Below are 19,965 nucleotides of genomic sequence, written 5' to 3' on the forward strand. Positions count from 1 at the left end.
TCCTTTTGTGCAGCACTATACAGGGCGAGTTACAAAGCACGCATTCCGATCAGAGGGATTAAATTCCTGGAGGCCAAATTTCGGCATACATCACAAGTCTCATGTTATCAAGATATATCTGACCTGAGAAAAAGTCATAAACCTGTAATATAATAAATAAATCAATTTCAACAACAAACAAATCTCCTCCGTGTATTATAAGGATGGGTGGCATTTGGTAAATTTAAAGGGAAAATAAAAATTTCTCTTCGATTAGGCCCTCACAATTTCCAAAATTGCATACGATTTTATTCTGAGCAAAAAATAACTAAAAAATTAACTATTACCATATATAAAAATGTGCGAAAGAGTTTAAAAAATAAAATAAAAACCTTAAATCATGATATGCAAAAGTTTGCCATCCTTTTTTATTGTTATGGAACGCTTTCTTTTCTCCTGAATGGGGTGGCGAACAACGAGGAAGTTTGCTGACTTTAAACAAACCAGGCTCATTAGCTGATCAAAAGGATCGCATTTCAGGACGCAGCCATCAATTAATAGGCTAGTAATTATCCTGAACGCAGAGGGATGAGAGCTGGCTCGCTGCTTTGTTTGCTTTCAAAAGTGACATCATTCGGAGCGCACATTGTGATGCCAGCCAGGGCTCAATTATGTCGCAAAAAGTAAAGCGTCACTGCTCAAGTGAAACTAATGAGCCTTGACAGAAATTTCGTAACGTTAGCTCCGGGCTTGTTTAGGTTCTGAAATTTCTGAAAACCATACATGATTTGGTGAAACCTTTACACGCTAGGCATCAAAATACTCAAAATGTGCGGGTATTTAACCATCATGCAACTTCTCTGTTTTTATTTTTGCCTTTTGAATTGACATACCAGTAAAATAAATATTTATTTTAATTGAAAACCAAATCGTTTGGATCCAGCGCTTTGAGCTTATTAGCGGTCCCTAAAATTTTCCGAGTTGTACAAAAAGCGCTGAGCTCGTCAATCGATTTATTTATGAATTTGAGCGTGAATATTGTATGTGTACATGAATTTGTGTGTGTTTTTTAAGTCCTCCCTGAACGGTATATATATATAAGTACACAAGTTTTGTAGCCTCGTGGATCATGCTGTCGTTAAAAAAATTAATTTTCTAATATTTTACTGCTCGCTATAATTGCTCCTATATTAAAAATAAAAAATGGAGCTCACGATTAACTCGGAATACAGATTTTCCAACAATAACTGGGGCGAAGGATTCTGTAATAAAATAGCTCGGTTTTGCACTAAGAGATGCTCTAATTTGTGTGTTCCTCTGACAATTAGAAACCGCTTGAAACACAAACCCACCCGCAAACCACGGATTCCTCTTGTTGTTCTCGACCGTAAGGCTGAGGAAATATTCCTCGAAGCCACGAACGGGGTTGGCCTGCGGTTGCACTGAAAGGGTGCCTTCGACCTCCACCTCGTTGCCGTCGGAGACCAGGTTGCGGGCGCTCCAGCCATCCGAGCCGATCCAGGAGAAGTTTTCCGTGGCGTTAGCCCTCCGCACAGCGCGCATCACGCCGGCCACTTCCTGGTCTGACCCGAATATTATTGCACCTGCAACCACAAACACAAAACCACGTATTACAAACTGGCTTTTACTTCACGATGAGGAAATAATGCTTGAGACGGATAGAACATCATCAAAAAGCTTGAAGAAAAAAGGAGGGGAACCTATATTATTTTTAAAAAGAAAAAACTGTTGTTGCTCAATGTGGAAAGGGAAACTAATGTTGTTTATCTCTTTGCATGCGTGTTTGTTCTCAATAAGTAAAATACAGTTAAATGACTTACTTAAAAGGGGGAAAAAAGGTTTATTTTATTTATGCTTTCTTTAATCTTCATGAAAAATTAACGCTCGGAAACAAGAGCATTTTGTTTGTTTGTCTTCTCGTTTATTGTTCTAAATTTTAAAACAAAAAATTATATCAAATTTTGTATGACTCGTGTTTACCTCCTTGTATTCAGAAAGTCGATTTGTAATCACCCAAACAAATGCGGAAACTATTGTAAAACTTTATTCAACATACAAATATTCTTCGCTCGCTTGTTCTGCCAAAAACTCAAGCAATGGAGCGTTTGGCTGGCGCAGCTGAAAGCGAAAAATTGCTTTTGCGGGAGGAGAGAGAGGTGAGGGAGCAATTTGGTCCAGAGCAGCACTGTTGAAGGGTCTTTTTTGTCTCGCAGATGCTGCCAGCCAACAAGAAATCTGAGCCAACTTGAATGCAAATCGTAATGAAAAAAATAGCACTTGACCAAACCTCAGACCACCCGTTCCTTTTGTGTTGTGAAACAACCACTTGTCTGTGTATATAGTTTCATTTTCCTCTTTTTAATGATTGAATTTCGCGCTTCACAGAGTTGCGCGCAGTAATTGAGAGCAAGCTCTACAGGTCCAATTTCAATTGACTCGTCGAAATTTTTGATGCAATTGCGAGCGAATCGTGTTTTATTTTCACCCGTGACAAATACACTGATTGAATGCGAACGCAGTCGTGCGTGAGTTAGGCTTCATTTTAGTTTGCTGCCGCAGTTTATTAAATCCGCTTTTACCATGCAACCACTGTGAATGCATTCATGCATTCATGGAATAGATCAAGTTTATGTTCAAACATATTGAATCAGGCTTTCTAGTTTGCACGCAGATGGTTTTGCCGTGTTACAGGTACTAATTACGCTGGACGCAACTCGAACACACATTGCAATTTATACGGGGAAACTTCTGGTCTGCAAATAGAACGACCGCAGTTTTGTCTCATCCATAAAATGTATATTATTCGTCTAGATACTTTTAAATGAGGTTGCGTTTGTAAGCCTGTATTGCCTTATGCTGTAAAATTCCAGTGTGTGGATTGCATAATATTTTTGCTGAGTAAAACTTGAGCAAAATACGGCAAAAAATATTTCTTCCCTAACCAACAAACTGTTTTCATTGAATTCATTGTATAATTTTGGCTGACCAGAACCACACTCTGGATAAAACATTTTAACCATTTTTTACCGGTATAATTTCTTTTTACATTTTTCGAAGCTGAACTTCTTTACTACGCTCTTCTAGTTTCGGCTTCTACCCAAAGAACTGTATCATGAGCGAGCAGTTTCAATTTGTGAATAATCTTTAATCTAAGGTAAATAATCAATTTTTTTTTCACAGTAAAAGGCGATCAATTCCAGTCTTATAAAATGTTATCAGTCTACCGGTTTCACTGAAGGGGTGCGTGACATTGAAATGCTGCTTTTGACGTGCCTACCTATTTGTGGTGCTTATTGGGTCGCTCTAATTCACAGCATTAATATCATAAATTCATTCGGCTCCAGTGACTCGTTCTACTCAAATGATCATCCGGACCAGTGAGTGGAAACACGTGTACTGCCGAACGTAATAAGCTGGCTGAAGCAGTTTATCTGCAGGCGGGCCAAGTGAAGGGCGAAACTGTTTTTTAAATTGCTGCTCACACTTGGCTCTTCGCCTGCTTTTCTGCCTGGGGCGCTTGCAAATGAGGAAAAATAATCCGACTCAAGCTGCGGGGCCAACATTAATTTTTCCTGGTGGACTCCTCAAAATATGTACAGCTGAAACAAGGGGTAAACACAAGCACAAACACATTATGTGCTGTGGTGGAGAAAACGGGCCGTGCAGGGTTGTGTATTGTAGACAAATTTATCTTTAGCAGTTTTTAGCCTGGGTTTGTAGACCTGAGAGCATGGACTCAGTCTCCATTTATATTATGCTATTTATATTTTAATGATCGTTGAATCATATGACATGTGTTAGCGCGTGAAAAACCCAGTGATGATCTGAGCTTTCCGCATTGCAGCCAGCAGCCAAAACTAGTTGAGCAAGACATTTCCGCAGAAATGAGGAAATATGCTCACCAAGGAAGCTTCAATTAATTTCTGATAGTATTTATTTACCCACAAACCGACCTCTTTGATGCAAAAAGTGTTTAATGACAGAAGTTATTCTATCATTTTAAATTATGGAACAGAAAAATATCTGCTTTACATTTTAAACCACATGCAAAAGTAAAATATGAAAGGAGATGAGGGATACATCGAATGAAATAATCCACCCAGAGGCTAACTAAAAGTTGAAATAAAATTGGTGGCGAGAGAGCAGCTTTTTATTTCCTATTCTACTTTTTTTCTGAGTGCGAATATGAAATACTGCTGGCTCATAACGGAACAAAAAGCTCGCACAAGTTAGGCGCACTCCTCAAAGTTGGTGCCTGCTTGGTCGGTGTGGTGTAAGTGGTGTTGCGTATTTATAACGGAGCAAAAAGGCGAAATGTGTAACGGAGACTAATAACATTTTGTGCGCACATCCATTTTTAGGCCGGCTATATATGCGTGAGGGTATGTAACCATGCGAAGCTCTCTCTTTCTCTCGCATTGTTCCGCCAAGATATATATATATTTAAAGCAACACGCACACAACAGAGGAGCGAGGCGGCCGCGAAAGTGCGTCTGACACAGCTCGTTCTAGTGAAAAATTGATTCTGGTGATTAAGGAGCGAAACTTTCATGCTCCCCCATCTTTTCCAATGCCATTATTCATTCGCGCCGCGATCAAAGAACAAAATAAATACTCCTCTCACTGCCTTACTCAGGGTTGCAAAAACCCCGCATTTAAAAATAATGGTAAATAAGTGGTAATAATAAGTGGTAATAAGTGGTAAAAAATGTTTTTTTTTCAATTTTTACCAGTTCCTTGCAGGCAATGTTTGCACCTCAGTTTTCAATAATTTTCTAATTATTAGCCTATAACCTCGATCTGAAAAATTGTCAGAGATTAATTTTTGGAGAACTTGAGGCAGCGAAATGGCAATTTAAAAGTAAATTACCTGCACAGTGGAGGAAATTTTGAGCACTCCGACCGAAATTTTAGATTTTCATAGAAGAAATATGGAATAAATGAATTTCTTGCAATTCTTGCGCAAGAAATTGGTAAAAATTGAGTGGTAAAAACAGTTGAAAACTAGTGGTGAAAAAAACCGGGTGGTAAGCAAATGCAACCCTTCAGCATCGAAAATTGCAGTCTTAGCACGAGATATGTTGAGTAAAAGACGGAACAATTTAAAAACCAGGAAATTCGTAATCTAATGAAATGGATATTGGACAAGAAAAAGGAAGTTTCAATTCAACTTTTGTAAGTTTTTACTTTCAATGTGCGCAAGAGAACTTTCTTCTCCCGAGCGACCGTTTATTTCCGTAATAACTTTCGCAAGCAAATGCCTCCCGTAAAACAAAAGATCTGTCCCCTTGGCTCATGAAAAACACGGCGAAGAGATTAAATAACGCGAAAAATGGCACGCTGAGCTGACGCCGTCACTTCCGTACAATTATGATTTTAAAAGTCCCGTGTGACCCCTCAAGTGCGAAAAAATTACTCAGGCGGGTGGAATTTTTCATCGCGTCAGTCACGAGGTGCGTTTTGCGAAATTGGTGCGAGACGCACTTTACGCCAGAAATTCAATTTGCGCTCGCTCATGTTTCGCGTCGACGCACCAAAACTCCTTATGATTTTCACATGGCCAAGCTTACAAAGAAAACATGTGTTTTTTTTTGTTCTTGGACAGCCGAAATTTGAAGCCATGCGAGCAGAGCAAACAAAGCGAGAAGAGAGATTAGAATTGCCAGGGGACGCGGAAGCAAGCGCAGAACCGTCCGAGCGAGCCCCCGAGGACTTTCGGCTTAGAATTTAACCTGCCCCCGCGGACCGAGGTTCTAAAGAATCCACGCTCGTCGCGTGCTGTGCCTTTTCAAGGGTTTTTACGGCGCGCGGCTGAAAGCAGGCAAGCCAATTTAACAGGCACTAACCTTGTTTACACTAAAAGCTGTTGCAACGACCGAACCACTCGAAAATCACCGCGTCCTTTTGCCTGCTTTAGAGAAGAGACGCTCCACAAACACACGACACGCGATGCAACTGGGCATTTCCACGAATTCCTCGTTTTTACTTTTTATTCCTTTTCTAATGCAGCGTCTTTAGGGAATACTTGTTTACGAGTTCTTATCAGCGAGGAATAGGTATAACTAGAAGTGGAGCCTGCAATGCCCTGTTACGGAAGGTAGAAAAACAAGTTGCTCTTTAATCTCTCTTCGACTCAGCACTCAGCAACGTTTAAAAAAGAAATAAATTCAGAAAATTGCCTCCATCACTTCAAATGACCATTTTATATCAATCGGCGAAAGTAATGTAAGCTCCCAGCAGCGCGGAGCTCTTATTTCTCATCTTAAACAAGGTCAGATGAGTGACGAATCGATGAAATTAATGCTCGCGCACCAGGCTCGCTAATGGCAACAATTTGCCGACACGAGCGTTGCCTTCGCCGTAGAGAAAGGAAAGTCGACGAAGAGAGAATGCGAGTCAAATATAATTACAGTCTGCGAAAGGAGCAGGCAGCTCGCACACATCAGGGCAGGATTGAATTAGGGCGGAGACAGATTGAAGAAATTGATTGCTCTGGCAGAAGGTTCATTGCGGCTGTTTGTTATCGGCGGCTGCGAGTGTATCAGCACCTGACACCCATAGCCAGCGACTCTAAATGAAAAGCAGTTGAGCTGAAATCGCAGCCAGATGATCACCACAATGGCGAACACTCTTGCACACACTGCTGCTCATGTAGTCTCTAATAGACACCATTCTGCCCGCCAGCCCTCCGGCCGAATCCCAGTCGGAGCGGTGAGGGAGCCTCCAATGGACCGAAATGATTGCGATCAGAATGCACACGGGGCGGCAGGCAGACGCACCGCGTATGCTCTCATAAATTATGTATTGTCGAGTTTCACTTTTGAGAAAATAATATTATCATTTGCCTGTGGTGATCGAATTTTAGCCAGTGGAGCAATTAATTATTATATTGTAGCTTTCCTTTCACAGGGCTCACTAATTGTAAAAGGAATTATGCTGTGCCACGAGGCCTAGAAGTTTTGGTGACTCATAATCTCTGCATTAAGGTCGAAAAATTCGTGAATTGATAGTTAAATATTTCAAAGCCACTCGTTTTCATTTAGTGGAATTCCCTCCCGTCCGTAATAATATTGGGTTCGAGTTCCCAGTTTCCCAAAATATTTAAACATATTTATGTTAAGTAAAATGTTGCATAGTATAGGCTGTAGTGCTTGGCGAGTGGTTGAATTAAATGCACATTTTTCTGCTCTTTTGATCATGAGTTTCAGCGAGTTGATCGCTAATACCACTGTGGCGCCTTCTCGCCACTACTGTCCTAATAACTACTTTGCATTTAACCTGTATCGCCAGGTGGCAGTAAAAAGGTGTGCGACAAGCAGTGCACCCTTACTGCACCTTATCCCCCACTGCACCTTAAGCCTCGCACGACAGCAGTCGCAGCACAATATTCTCTCTCCGGCTAGGATGAGTTTTCGTGCGAGGATGTTCTAGAAACTTTGATCTCGAATTAATTAGACCCGAACTACGGGGTAAGCTGTAATAATTATTTTTATTTCGAAAGTGATATTTTAATTGTTATAATTGTTTATTGTATTTGTGATTTTTGATTATCTATGTAATTTCACAGTTCTGATCTCAATCCTGATCTTGGTCTCGATCTTAATAACTAAACCACGAGACATGAATAAAAGACGAATTACTACAATGAAGAATACGCATTTCTGTCACCGCTTCCACGTACCCATACCACTAAGAGTCTAATTTCTTCCAAATGTGGATGTGCTATAATTATTAATTTGATTTTAATTTATAATTTTTATTATAAATTGTTTGGAGAAATAAAACTGAATTGATAAGAGAAAAAAGTATCCCAAATGCAGTTGGAAATAAAAACTAAGAATATATCGGAAAAGCTCTTCTCCACGCGGAGTGGAATAAAGTAAATTTCGAAAATAACAATTTCCGTTAAAACCACCCATTTATGGTAGATTCTACGCAGAGTTTGTAATTTTGTCAGTTTTAATTAAATTCTCTGTGATATAAATGTGTGTTCAGTTTTTGTTCTGTTTTCACAATATGTTATTCCGCGCGCTTCCTACGATATTTTCCGAGGAAAACACACGAATTTTAATTTAATTAAAATTTCCTTTGGCCTACATACCCGACTGACATAGAAAGTTAAACTTTCGGTTGGCAAATAATTTTCTAGTTGGTTAGTCGCAAAGTGGCGTGCGCAATTAGAGCACGCAAAATGGACAACGCGGTGAATTCTCTCAAATGGCCTGCGTTAATTTCAACAACCGTACCCTGCTTGACCGACTTGCTCTTCTGCCGAGGGTAGGAGAGGGAAAATAGGCTCAAGAGAGTACGACATGTATGGTGTGCCTCCTAGGGCGGGTCCACGTAACCGAAAAAACCTCCCACGAGAGTAAACAACATGCAATCGCCAGTTTCTTATGTCCTCAAGGGTCAGCGCATTACGCTAACACATTTCCAGATTCGACTTGAGTCCCTTGACAGCCTCGGGCTAAAAAAGGCCTTTTAACAAGCTCTCGGGGACGAATTACCAGGGGGCTGGCTCTGAGGTTATCATCATCTGCATGCGTTGGCGGCGGCTGGGCTGCGAACACTATATAGCGAGTGCGATTTTCTAAACGGCAAAAAACATCAAAGGCAGCGCGGCCGTGAACTGAAAAGATGAATTGCTGCGTGCATTCACGGCCTCACTACGTGCATGGACAGTTGGTTGGTCACCAGAGGCTTTAAGGCTACGCTCGTTACACACAGCCTCATGAATGAACTATAAACAGCGCAGTGTGTCAGCAGTTTTTTTTTCCTATTTTTCAGCGGCCGGTTGTTAGTGACTGGTCCTTTGAGGCTCTTCTGCGAATTATACACATCCTCTGACGAGATTGGATTTTTTGCATTCTGTGTTTTCCATTTTTTTTTCGTTTCATCGCTGCAATCTAACAGCATGCATAATGGATTTTTAATGCGATTTTTTTGCATGCAATGGAAATAACATACTCCAGTAAATTTATTCATTTCGAAATGTTGATTTGATCCTTGAAATAGAATCAAGTCGCTCAATCATCATGATAATATGCAAAACATGTGAAAACTCGCTCGCACTCCACCTGCTGATTTGCAACTTTGCAGCTCGCGAGGCGATTTCAATAAAAAAAACCCTTTGGCACGAGATGGCCGGGCCCTTCAATTATTGACCCTTGGTACAAATTAAAGCAACCTCCTTTCTGAGAGTAAAACTGCGAATGGACAAAGTTCCGTTCGGATAAGTTAGAATAAAAATCACCATTCATAATCAAAAGGATGAAACGTTTTCCTCTGCATGTTCGACATTAAATGGATTAAATGCCACCGCCGTGCCACAATCTAGTATAACGGACTATCATTCTGCGGTGGTGCAATCAGCTCGGATTGTCGTACACTCTGATGACCACCAATTATTTTTGCGCTCGCGATAATTAATAGTGGCTTCCTAGTTTGCCAGCCTTGGTGAGCGGAGCGTCACCATTTCCAGTGGGTCATCATTCGAAAAAGGCAGTGTGCACACGATCGCGGATTTACTCGATAAAGCCTGCACACTCCCAAGCTGCACTCGGAGCATGCTAAATTATTTTACCATCAAAAGCGCGCGGAGAGATCGAAGCTAATTAGACCAATAATGCTGCTGCTCGATAATCACAAGCTGGTCGGCGCATTTGCATAATTTCAATTAGAGAGCGGCGGGGTTGCTACAAATAGAAGTTCATTATCTTAGTAGCTGAGTCAAAGGTGGCGAGCGTGGATTCTATTAGTTTGCGTTTGCCACTCTGCCTTATGATCTAATTTTGTTTAATAGAGGGGGGATGCCAGCTAAAAGATATTTCGGCAGAGGATAGATAGTTATTCCAATTCGTCCAAATGAATCCTGAAGGCTTAACTTTGCGAAAATCATAACTATCAAGGATAATAATGTTTCACCTTAACTTTCATAAGATGAAAATTGCTTAGTGGTTAGAGGCGCTCAGCAAAGATCGGAAAGCTGGGTTTGAGGAGAAATACCATGGGATAAATTAATGATGAATAATCAATACTATATAAAAATAAATGAGACGACACTTGAATGAAAATAAAAAAAGTCCATCAAATCGTGTGATTTTGAAATATCGTGATTTCTAAATTTGTAAAAAAGGTGAGGGCGTGCCGCATCCCCATGTACAGTGCGAAGGAAAAAAATAATTGCTTTTAGCAATTGTAATGAAACCTCCATCAATAGCAGACTCTGTCAATTTAAATATTCCATTCAAATCACAACCGCTTGACGAAGCCATTCAGGTTTTCCCAGTACGCCATGATATTTGATCTTTGATACACAAAATTTCCTTTGCCTACACTCTCGGATTGCCTTAAGCCGTCGCATGCGAAGAGACGCCCGCCGACGGAAAATCTCTCTGGCGCGCACGTACCAAGGGCCGACGTGCGGGATAAAAACGGTACGAATGTATTATTACGGCCGCGTTGGCCTGTTGGCTCCACTCGCATATCTCCTGCTAAAAGGGAACTTGGCTAAAGCGAAACATACGCTTTGGCGCGTCTGTGCGTGAAAAAGGTCAGAGAAGCACTTTCTGTGGCTACGCTTCTGGTCGCTACTTAGGCTCCCCTTACATTCCAATTAGCTCGTTGCACACAGAGTTTGCTTGGTCTTATTGACTCCAGCCATCTTCTTTTCTCTCTCTCTCTCTCTCCGTTGACCGAAAGAGCAAATGGCTTGGAAAGTGGTTTCGGCCTCAACTTCTCTTTGAGCACATTCCCCGTTCTCATTTAACTTTGGGAAAACTAATAAGGCCAGAATATTATTCCTCTGCACTCGCCGGGAATAGATTTTAAGGGAGGGACCCAACGACCCAACGTTTGATTTTATAAGCTCATATGCAACCTGTTAAGCATATGTACCATGCCGGTTGCCTAACCTCACTAGTTCCACATTTTCAATAGGCATTGTATCTAAATATTTTCCTTCTGCACTACAAAAAGGTTCGGATCGACATGGCGGTCTACCCCCCCCCCCCCCAAATTGAAACACTAATTATACAAATTAAATATTATTTTAGGGAGGGGAAGATATGCATATATCTTGGTGGGTTTAAATATGCAAATAATATTTAAAAATATGGAAAATTTAACTTCTTCAGCCCTTTTAGCCTCTGCTCTGCAAGCGGCCCCTAGCAGCTTTATTCTAGGAAGGGGAGCACTCGTCAAACATTCTTACTTTTTAAGTAGAAGAGATAAGGTGTAACTTAGGACCTGAAAAATTCATCTAATTGATCGGGTTGGCTTTCTACTTGTTCTGCCTTTACTTACTAGAATTTAATAATAATTGCATATTCATTTGGCGCCATCGGTTTACCCGTTTAATCCATTAAAGATATAATAATTTGAATTTGGCATAGTATGAATACGATGTTAAAAGGACTTTACAAAATTTGATAGTCAAAACTCCACCATCTCTTTTGCCTGCTTTTTGAGCTGTATTTTTTGCGTATTATATCGTTGCTGTGACACTTGAAATAAATTAATTAATTCATAATTTTTAATTGTGGTTCAAAGGGAAAATTAATATTGGAGCAGCTTTCAAAGCTTTCTGGAAAAGCTCTGTTCATAAACCTATAGAAAGAGAAGCGTCAACAAGTCAACTCTTCTGTTGCGCAATAACTGGTCTTGCGGACAGCTACGAGAACTAAGAAGTAGTGCGTGCTGCATTTTTTATGGTTGCGCCTGCCTTTTAATTGCCGGACGTAGAGGGGAGAACAAAGCCGCCGGATAACAAAGATGATGCAAATTCGCTGACGAACTCACCTCTGGCGCGCGGTTTCGTCAGCAACTTTGCCACGATGGAGTCGTAAGCGTGCTCGCCGGCCACTCCCGAGTCTTTGACCAACTTCTCCTTGATGGCGATGCAAATGTTCTTCGTCGCTAGCAGATCCTCCAGCTCCTCGAAGGCCTGCGGAACACACACACACACACACACACACAGGAGCACCGAATTAAAATGCAATATGGGTTAGCAAAGGCACAGCAGCAGCTCTCTGTGCTGTGCACAATAGCTGGATCATTACACTCTGCGCCTCGCTCTCTCACAGGCAGCGGGAATAATTCAGCCTGCTTGGCATGTACGCCGCAGCCTCTTTGTGGCGGCCATAATAATTTGATTAGCCTACATTCCGACCTGCTTCAAATTCAGCGAAAGCCTTTGCGTACAAAAGAAGTGGGATGCGATCGCAAATTTCTAAAAGATAAATTGCATGCATGACTTCTGTAGCTGTTACCCGACTTTTCAACTCGAGAAAACTCTCCAAGCTGGCATGACTCGTTCTTTACGCTGTGTTGGTCGGCGCAAGACCAAAAAATACAAGCTCTATTTGAGAGCTACCATTTCAACCAAATTCTAACTCAACGAAGTGAGTTATCAAAACTCGCAGGCTGGGAATTTCTAACTTTATCCCATATTTTATGGTTAGCGCACACATTTACTGCGTGAAAAAAAGTTTTAGGGGCACATGCATCTTAATTATTGAGTCCAAATTATCGTTTTTGATAACTAGTTGATATTTCCATTCAGCCACAATATTCATTATCTTCTCTTTGACTTGTCATCCTGAACTGGGGCGTAAGGGTTTACACTTGGAGCGGGGTAATTTTCCCTTAAATTACGCCAAAGGTCAATATCAATATTTTTTGTATATTTACCATAGAAAATATAATAGAAACTGGTTTTTGCAATTGTTTTGATTAATATTGATGGTAGCTATCAAAACAATCATCTTTTCCAGAGTGAACAACTGTTGGTTGTTGTAGCTTTAATAGAATAGCTTCATTCTCGGCAGCGATTTATTAAACAGCAGCCATGTGCGCTTTGAAAGCTCGCTCGAGTGAAAATAATTACCCGCCGGGGCTTTTGAGCAAACGCTGCGTGCACGATAATTACGTTGTACCAAACGGATGGAAGCGTTTGATCAATGCACATAATAATTAGCCGAGCCCATTGAATTCCGATCTTTTGACTGCCCGAACGCGGCAGCAAGGATAAAATGGACGTGGAACCCAGCAAAAAACCCTAGCCATAATGCTAATGGCATTGCTGCCCACCAGTTCTGTGTGTCACTCTCATTTTTCAACGTCGCCCCATTTTCCCAAAGAGCAGACCGTCATTCTTTCCACCGCGACGCATATAATTACTTTGAAACCAACGAATAAATGAACGGTAGCTCTACTTTCGCTGCCTGCCGAGGCGCAATTTACATTAAGCATGTTTCCTAGCTTCACGCAGGGTCGCCTTACAACATCGCGAAGTTGTGCTCTTCGCGAGTAAATGAACAGAATATTGCATTTGCGAATAAATGAGTTATTCTTTATAACATTCGATCTAAAGATTTAATTTTCAATGAATTAATACAGGAACAAAGTGAAAATTATGATATGTAGAGCGATCAAGTGTTTTGAAATATAATATGATGTTTTTCAATTAAATAATTGAATAATTTTGTAACTTCCAATTTAATTAATATTTACTTTGTTATTAGTTACAAAAATTGAAATTTTTCAACGCGATTTAATTGAAATGCACTTAAAATTTTATTTATCAACATTAAATTTAAATCGATTCGCTTTAAGTAAAATTCCCGACGATACTGGTTTTCATTTGTTCACGAATATCAATTTGTTTTTATGCAACAACTGGGTTAACGGTCGCCTTTGTAATTATCGTGACTTGGTCCGCCATGAAATGAACGCATTCCTGCATTATAAAATTATAATATCTCGTTGGCTCGAAATTGCTTTTAAATTGCCTCTAGAAAGCGTTTTTGTCGCCCTGCCCTGGTGAAGCAGCAAGGAAATTCTGCTCTTCTGGAAAAATGGTGTTTCCATCAAGCGCCCAAGAAATTAATAAATAATTCCATCACTGGCTGCCAAGCCAAGTGCAAAAAAGGGATATAGCCAGAACACGAGGAAAATCATTAGGCAAGGTAAAAGCGTTGACGGTTCCTGAGGTGGACAAAATTTAAACCACACTTTATACGAAAATCTCCCTTCAAAATTCGAAAACGCCACTCTAGTTAACTTTACATTGTGTTTTTTCTTAAGATCATAAATGAGTAGTTTACTGACTCAGAACTATAATATTTATTAAAAACCCGATTCCCGGAATCGTATTGAAATTCACCAGTTGCAAAAGTCTTTGTGTTTAAAGCCGCCAATAGATGGCACCAGCGGTTACTTTCGATTTTAAGGCACTTTTGCTGCGATTTAGGATTCAATCTTGCCACTATGCATTCTTCACTTACAGCGATTTCTTGTGATGTGCTGAACACCAAAATCGGTACAGCCAATCGCTAAAAAACGTGAAAAATTTTGTTTCAAATAAAATAAAATCTGTTTCGTCGTTTCTACGGTGATTTTCTGGACTGGTTGATATTTTCAGCTTATCAAAAGAAATTGTTTTTAGAGCAGTATGTACAGCAGAAAGATAGAATCTCAAATCGTAGCGTATATAAAAGTCCATTAAAATAGAAAGTAAATGATGGCGCCATCTACTGGTGGCCTCGAGCACTTAAGGGCTTTTAGCAACTATATTCCGAAGGTAAATTTTTAGTGTTTTCTCCATGAATTAATATTGATTATTAGAAAGTATCGATATCCCTAGAGGCAGCAGGTAACAAATAATCAATATTTCCTCGTAAATGTCACGACAGTCTCGAATTAAAATTAAAATCTTGATCTTTGTTTTTTTTATTATTCAGACAAGAAAAATTTTGCAATTTGCAATCATCTTAAATGCAGCGTATTTACCACACTTATCAAAACAAGTGTCGGAAAATAGGAAACTTGGTGTTTCCCTTCTTTCTGAATAGACCCAAGCTCTAGAGAATGAGAACACCTGCAAGTGGAGTGGCGGAGAAGTTTTCGAAGGTGTCGGGTTGCTTGTTTTATAAACGCGAGGAAAAATACTCATGCGTGCTGCTAGTCGAGAGCTCTTGTGAGGTTGGCCACTTTCGCCACCACCAAACGCATGCAAAGTGCAAGTGTCGAGAAAGAGCCTTTCATTGTTTGCCAGCGCGCAAACCGACTAATGGACGCCGCAAATGGCGGCTGCTGGGAAAACGTGCCGCTGCCTGCACACTCGTTTTTCCCTTCTTGCTGCGTACAAATAATTCTAGCTGCCTCGCAGCATTTATCATCTCGCTACCGGTCGCCTGACGCCTACGCTTTTGTCCCCGAGCGAATTAGCAGACGGCGGAAACGCTCGAAAATTAATTACTTTGCCGCCAGATACCATGCGTCAGGCCCAATTTCTTGTTGCGATTCGGAAAAACTCCCGGGATGACGTTTTATCAAATAAAGGAGCTTACTAGCACTCCGTGGAATGAGAAGCGATTAAAATTGCTTTACGTTGCAGGAAAATGACTTAAACTAACTCGTCCCTTATACATCATGTCAGGATTACATTTTTTCAGAAGTCCCAACCTCAATTTCATTTGACTTGAGCTCCTTTACACTCTTATTTCATTGAAAAGGTTATTGAGTGATATAATTTATGTAGTTAGAAAAGTTACACAGGCTGAAATATCTTCGTCGCAAACGAGCGATTTCCCTGCCATTTTATGTAAAGGTCTAATGTGATTGACGCTATCAACTAGTAATGCGTTTACGAGTGGCACTCGACAAATGGAAGCCGCCGCGAATCGACAAGCGCATTTTACGTCTAAACTAGGATCAACCGCTGAAAATGCAACATTAAGCATGCACCTTCACACCACGGCTAATAACGCAGAGCACGCGATCCCGACATTAGACGGTATCTCTGGTAGAAAACTTAATTTGCGTGGAAGCCAGACGGTCTGCGGGAAATGAAACTGGCCACGTGAAATTACAAGTCAGCCGGACAAAAGGAGCATTATGTCAACAAAAATGGCAACCAGGCATTGTGCCGGCTGGAAAAGGGCGAACGCGTGTGTAAAAATAGAAAAATTTCGGCTGCTAGGCGACCAGTCCACTGCCATGCTCTCAGCAGCAGCAGATGGCCGAACTGTCAGAATTCGAAGAGCCATGCGGTGTCAGCGACTTTGCAAGAAAATTAATAATACCTTGATGCCGTAGTTGGACTCTTCGTACAGGATGGATATGTACTTCCAGCCCATGCGACCCACGATATCGACCATCGCCTTCACTTGGTAGTGGTCGCTGGGAATTGTGCGCGTGAAATACTCGAAGCGCTGCTTGTTGCTCAACTCGGGACTCGTCGAGAAGAACGACACCTGAAAGCAAAAAATCGAGTTATTTTTATTAAAAATGGATGCATGACGTCGAGTTTTAACACAATTTTATTTATATAAAACAAGCCAAATTCATTTTTCCTTTCTTTATCATTGTCTCATTCATTTCAAAGCAGAGCTTTCAATTACTGCGATTTTTGCGAGAATACTTCACATTTTCTACAGCAATAGGTGGTCCTGATTTTCATGATTCAATTGAAGTTTGCAAATCATCGGAAAGAGTGCTTCTTCCAAAATTTTAACAGCAATGGAAAATAATTTTTTCCACTTAAAATTAAATGCACCTTTCTCAGTGTATAGTCATCTGTTTATTTTTCCGTAATTATATAAAAATGTCCTGCTCAACAAGTTTCGACTACTGGTTACAGCTTACGTAAGGCCCACAGTGCTTGAAGTTGTCAATCGATAGTGTCAGCGGTTAAAATCGATTCTAAGGCATTTCCGCTACGGTTTCAGACTCAATGCTGTTGCTGTGCATTCGTCACTGAAAATTATTTCTTTTGATGTGTCGGAAACAAAAATCAGTCCCACAGATCTCCGTAGAAACGTCAGCAAAGATCTGTTACTTTGATTAAAAAACTTTTACGTTTCTACGGAGATTGGCTGGACCGAATTTTTGTTTTAGCTCATGAAAATAAATTATTTAAGGGGAAGAATGCACAATGGCAGGAATGAGTCTTAAATCGCAGTGGAAATGCCTTAAAATCGAAAGTAACCGTTGGCGCCATCAATTAGTGCCAACGAACACTAAGGGGCTATCGCAACTAGTGAAATCATGATAATATTCTCAGTCCTCAGACAAGATAGGAAGCTCAAGAGCCAAGGCTGCAGGATGTTGTTGCAGAAACATGGAAAAATAAACACCGAAGAAGCTGCATTAAATTTCTACGGAAAAATCATGACAACCTCGTGTTTCTACCAACAGATTTAAAATTATATAAGCCTGTCATTTTTTTCAGAACAAATAAAGATTACACAAAGTACCTCCATGTAATGAGCTTAGGTTTTCGGGAATAAATTGATAAATTACTAAATCAATGGAGTTGTGTGTTCCATGCATAATTTTCGCACAGATGTCCGGATTCAATTTCTATAATGAATTAAATTTCCTCGAGTGGTGTCTAAACTTGGTCAAGGGAAATCTCTAAATATTTGCGTTTGCCGAGCATATTAGGGCGGCGAGAAAGTCAATTCGACATTCGCCGAGTTCTTCTCACTCAGGAAATGGGCAGCCAAGGGAGGCAAGAGGGTCCTCACATTCATAATTTATGCCTCGGTCGGCCTTGCTGATATAGGAAAAGCGGCCACTTTCAACGTTGCCAAGCTTGAGAAAACACGGTCCCTTCAACAAGGGTCGTGGTGCGTGCAAAGGCAGTGTCGGCGGCAGGCGTCACTTTCCTTTTCGCTCTCTCCCACTGTCTGACCTCCAACATCCGCCTCGGCTTGTGTGTCAAATGCAACCGTCTCGGACCGCCACCGAGAAGAATGATCGGCCCGCGAGCACCCAGTCGGGTCTGCGTCTGCACACGAGAGGGTGCAAAATTAGAAATTCAGCTCAGACCTCTGAATCAATGATAAGGCGGACATCTGTTCGCCGGACGAGTCTGCCTGAAGGCAAACTAATGGCATTGCACTGCTTGATTTCGCAATTATTGAGATTGAGTATTTTATACTTCAAAGGTCAGTTCCACAAAATAACAAGGCTGAAAAATTGGCATTATCGGACAGATAAAAGCAGTTTCAGGAAAAGTGCTTTCTAAATTTTGTAGTATATTTTCATAATCCTCTTAGATTACAATAAAAAGCTATTGAACGTCAACGAAATAATGATTTGCTCGACTCAAAGATTGAAAGTGTTTGAAATGTCCAAAATTAATTTGTTTCCTAAATGAGGGCAAATTTTCAAATCAAAGAACAAATTTTGTTTAAAACGTGCAAAGGTTAGCATGTCTGAGTGAGTTTGTCTTTAAAATATGTAGTTACTATACCATAAATTGTTTGAAATTTACTCGCAATCATAATTTTTATGGGAAGTGCAACTGCAATTCGGTTTTATTGCTTCCAATGTGCGACAGCTTTCTCGGAAGTGTCGTAAAAGTACAATCTCCAAGGAGAACGCACTGCAAAAGTGATCTATTTTGGATACGCAGGACACATGAAAAGTGAAACGAAAAATGGTGAACTTTTTTGCTGGCAATATAATCGAATTTTATGTCAAAACGTGCGTCGTTTCGGCAAGTGGAACCAAAAGAAGAGTGAAAAGTGGGCACTAAAGCTCCAGCTCCTCTGCACAATGCTGGTTCAATTTTTGTGGACGAAGCATTATTTTGGAAAGAGTATTTTGTGCCCAATTTGGACTAGAAATGGAAAGGTATTACTGCGAAGCGATTCCTTTTATGATAATGTTCAAGGCATGCTTGATATTGAGTGTCAAATTAACGTTGTAATGGCATGAGATGAATAAAAAATATCATTTTCTCATGCTCTAGTTTCCGATTGAATGAGGTACTAAACATATAAATAGCCGCTCACTCTGATAAAATATAAATCATTGAAATAGAGCATGCAACAATCAAAGAAATCACAAAAATAATATCACTTTAGTGCAACGATTTCAATCTTTTGAAATCTTTGTGCAATAGTTAGGCCACAATGAAGCCTGCAAAAGCCAAGCACACGTATTTATTTTTTTCCTTGACTAAAAGCAGCAGAAGTTTCCGATTGTGGTGGACATGCTGCGTGTTCCTCTCTCTACGTGACCGCAAATAATTTTGTTGAATTTGCGTCGGTGCTTTAAGCACTTAACAACAAAGTGTCAGAAAGCAGCAGCTTCCACTCGCGGTTGCAGTCCAGCTTTTTAATTCCACGCGCGTTTCAGCGAAGCGAACCTTTCCTCTTACCACGAGCGTCATCAAATACATTAAAATCCGCTTCGATTTTCGCCTATACATTGGATTTTGTTCGCATTTGCAAATGGCGGAATAATGAGCTCAAAGTTTTGCCTTTTAACGTGGTCGATTGTGCTTTTCGAATCGGAACACTTTGTTGGCATTATATCATCGTCAACAAGGAGAGCGTGTGAATTATTTTCAACGGGTAGCAGAAAATTTACAGAGTGGCTTTGCGTTTTCCCTGGCGCGTGGGATTTGATCTGAGAATGCGTCATTTTCCCTATTGCTTTATTTTAGAACGCGATAAAATCAAAATCTCAGTGGGGAAACTAAGGGAAAGATTGTTTGTTTAGTAAAATTGTTAATTATTCTTGCTCAAACTATGCGGCTAAAATACTGGGCAAAATGAAATCCAATGGCAAAAATATAACAAACTCATGGAACAAGAATTGAAGAACGTAATTATATACCAAACTAAATTTTTGTAAGTTATCACAAAAACATTTCAAAAATTTCACCACAAGTATTGTTTGCATGTGGAAGAGGGAATCTAAAAGGAATTATCCGACGAATTTTTATTCGACAACGTAAACATCGATATAGATTATATTTGAATTAATATTATATACTTGCTTCACTGAATTTTTATTTACGGTTATGCATTTTTGCCAGCAGCTGGCCGGGTTTTGAAGCGATTTTTGATAGTGCTTTGCTTAACGACCTGAGGGGATGGGGACCCATTTTCATCTCCGGCACCTTCGATTTACCGGCGGCTAGCCACGTTACCAAACACTTGTCGG

The 19,965-nt window shown here is 40.4% G+C and overlaps 1 protein-coding gene across 6 annotated transcripts in view; it reads right to left on the reverse strand.

Moving 5' to 3' along the window:
• mtt (mangetout) overlaps positions 1 to 19,965 on the reverse strand; it is a 237,064-nt gene that overhangs the window by 68,847 nt on the left and 148,252 nt on the right. For all 6 annotated transcript variants that reach the window (XM_065476639.1, XM_065476638.1, XM_065476637.1 and 3 more), the window contains 3 exons: positions 16,086 to 16,256; positions 11,800 to 11,944; positions 1,332 to 1,583 (listed from right to left, as the gene is read on the reverse strand). In XM_065476639.1, the coding sequence (XP_065332711.1) occupies positions 1,332 to 1,583; positions 11,800 to 11,944; positions 16,086 to 16,256 (568 nt within the window). The remainder of the gene's footprint in view (positions 1 to 1,331; positions 1,584 to 11,799; positions 11,945 to 16,085; positions 16,257 to 19,965) is intronic.

The sequence above is a fragment of the Cloeon dipterum genome, chromosome 1 (assembly GCF_949628265.1).
Source record: "Cloeon dipterum chromosome 1, ieCloDipt1.1, whole genome shotgun sequence".
In the NCBI taxonomy this organism is placed as follows: Eukaryota; Metazoa; Arthropoda; class Insecta; order Ephemeroptera; family Baetidae; genus Cloeon; species Cloeon dipterum.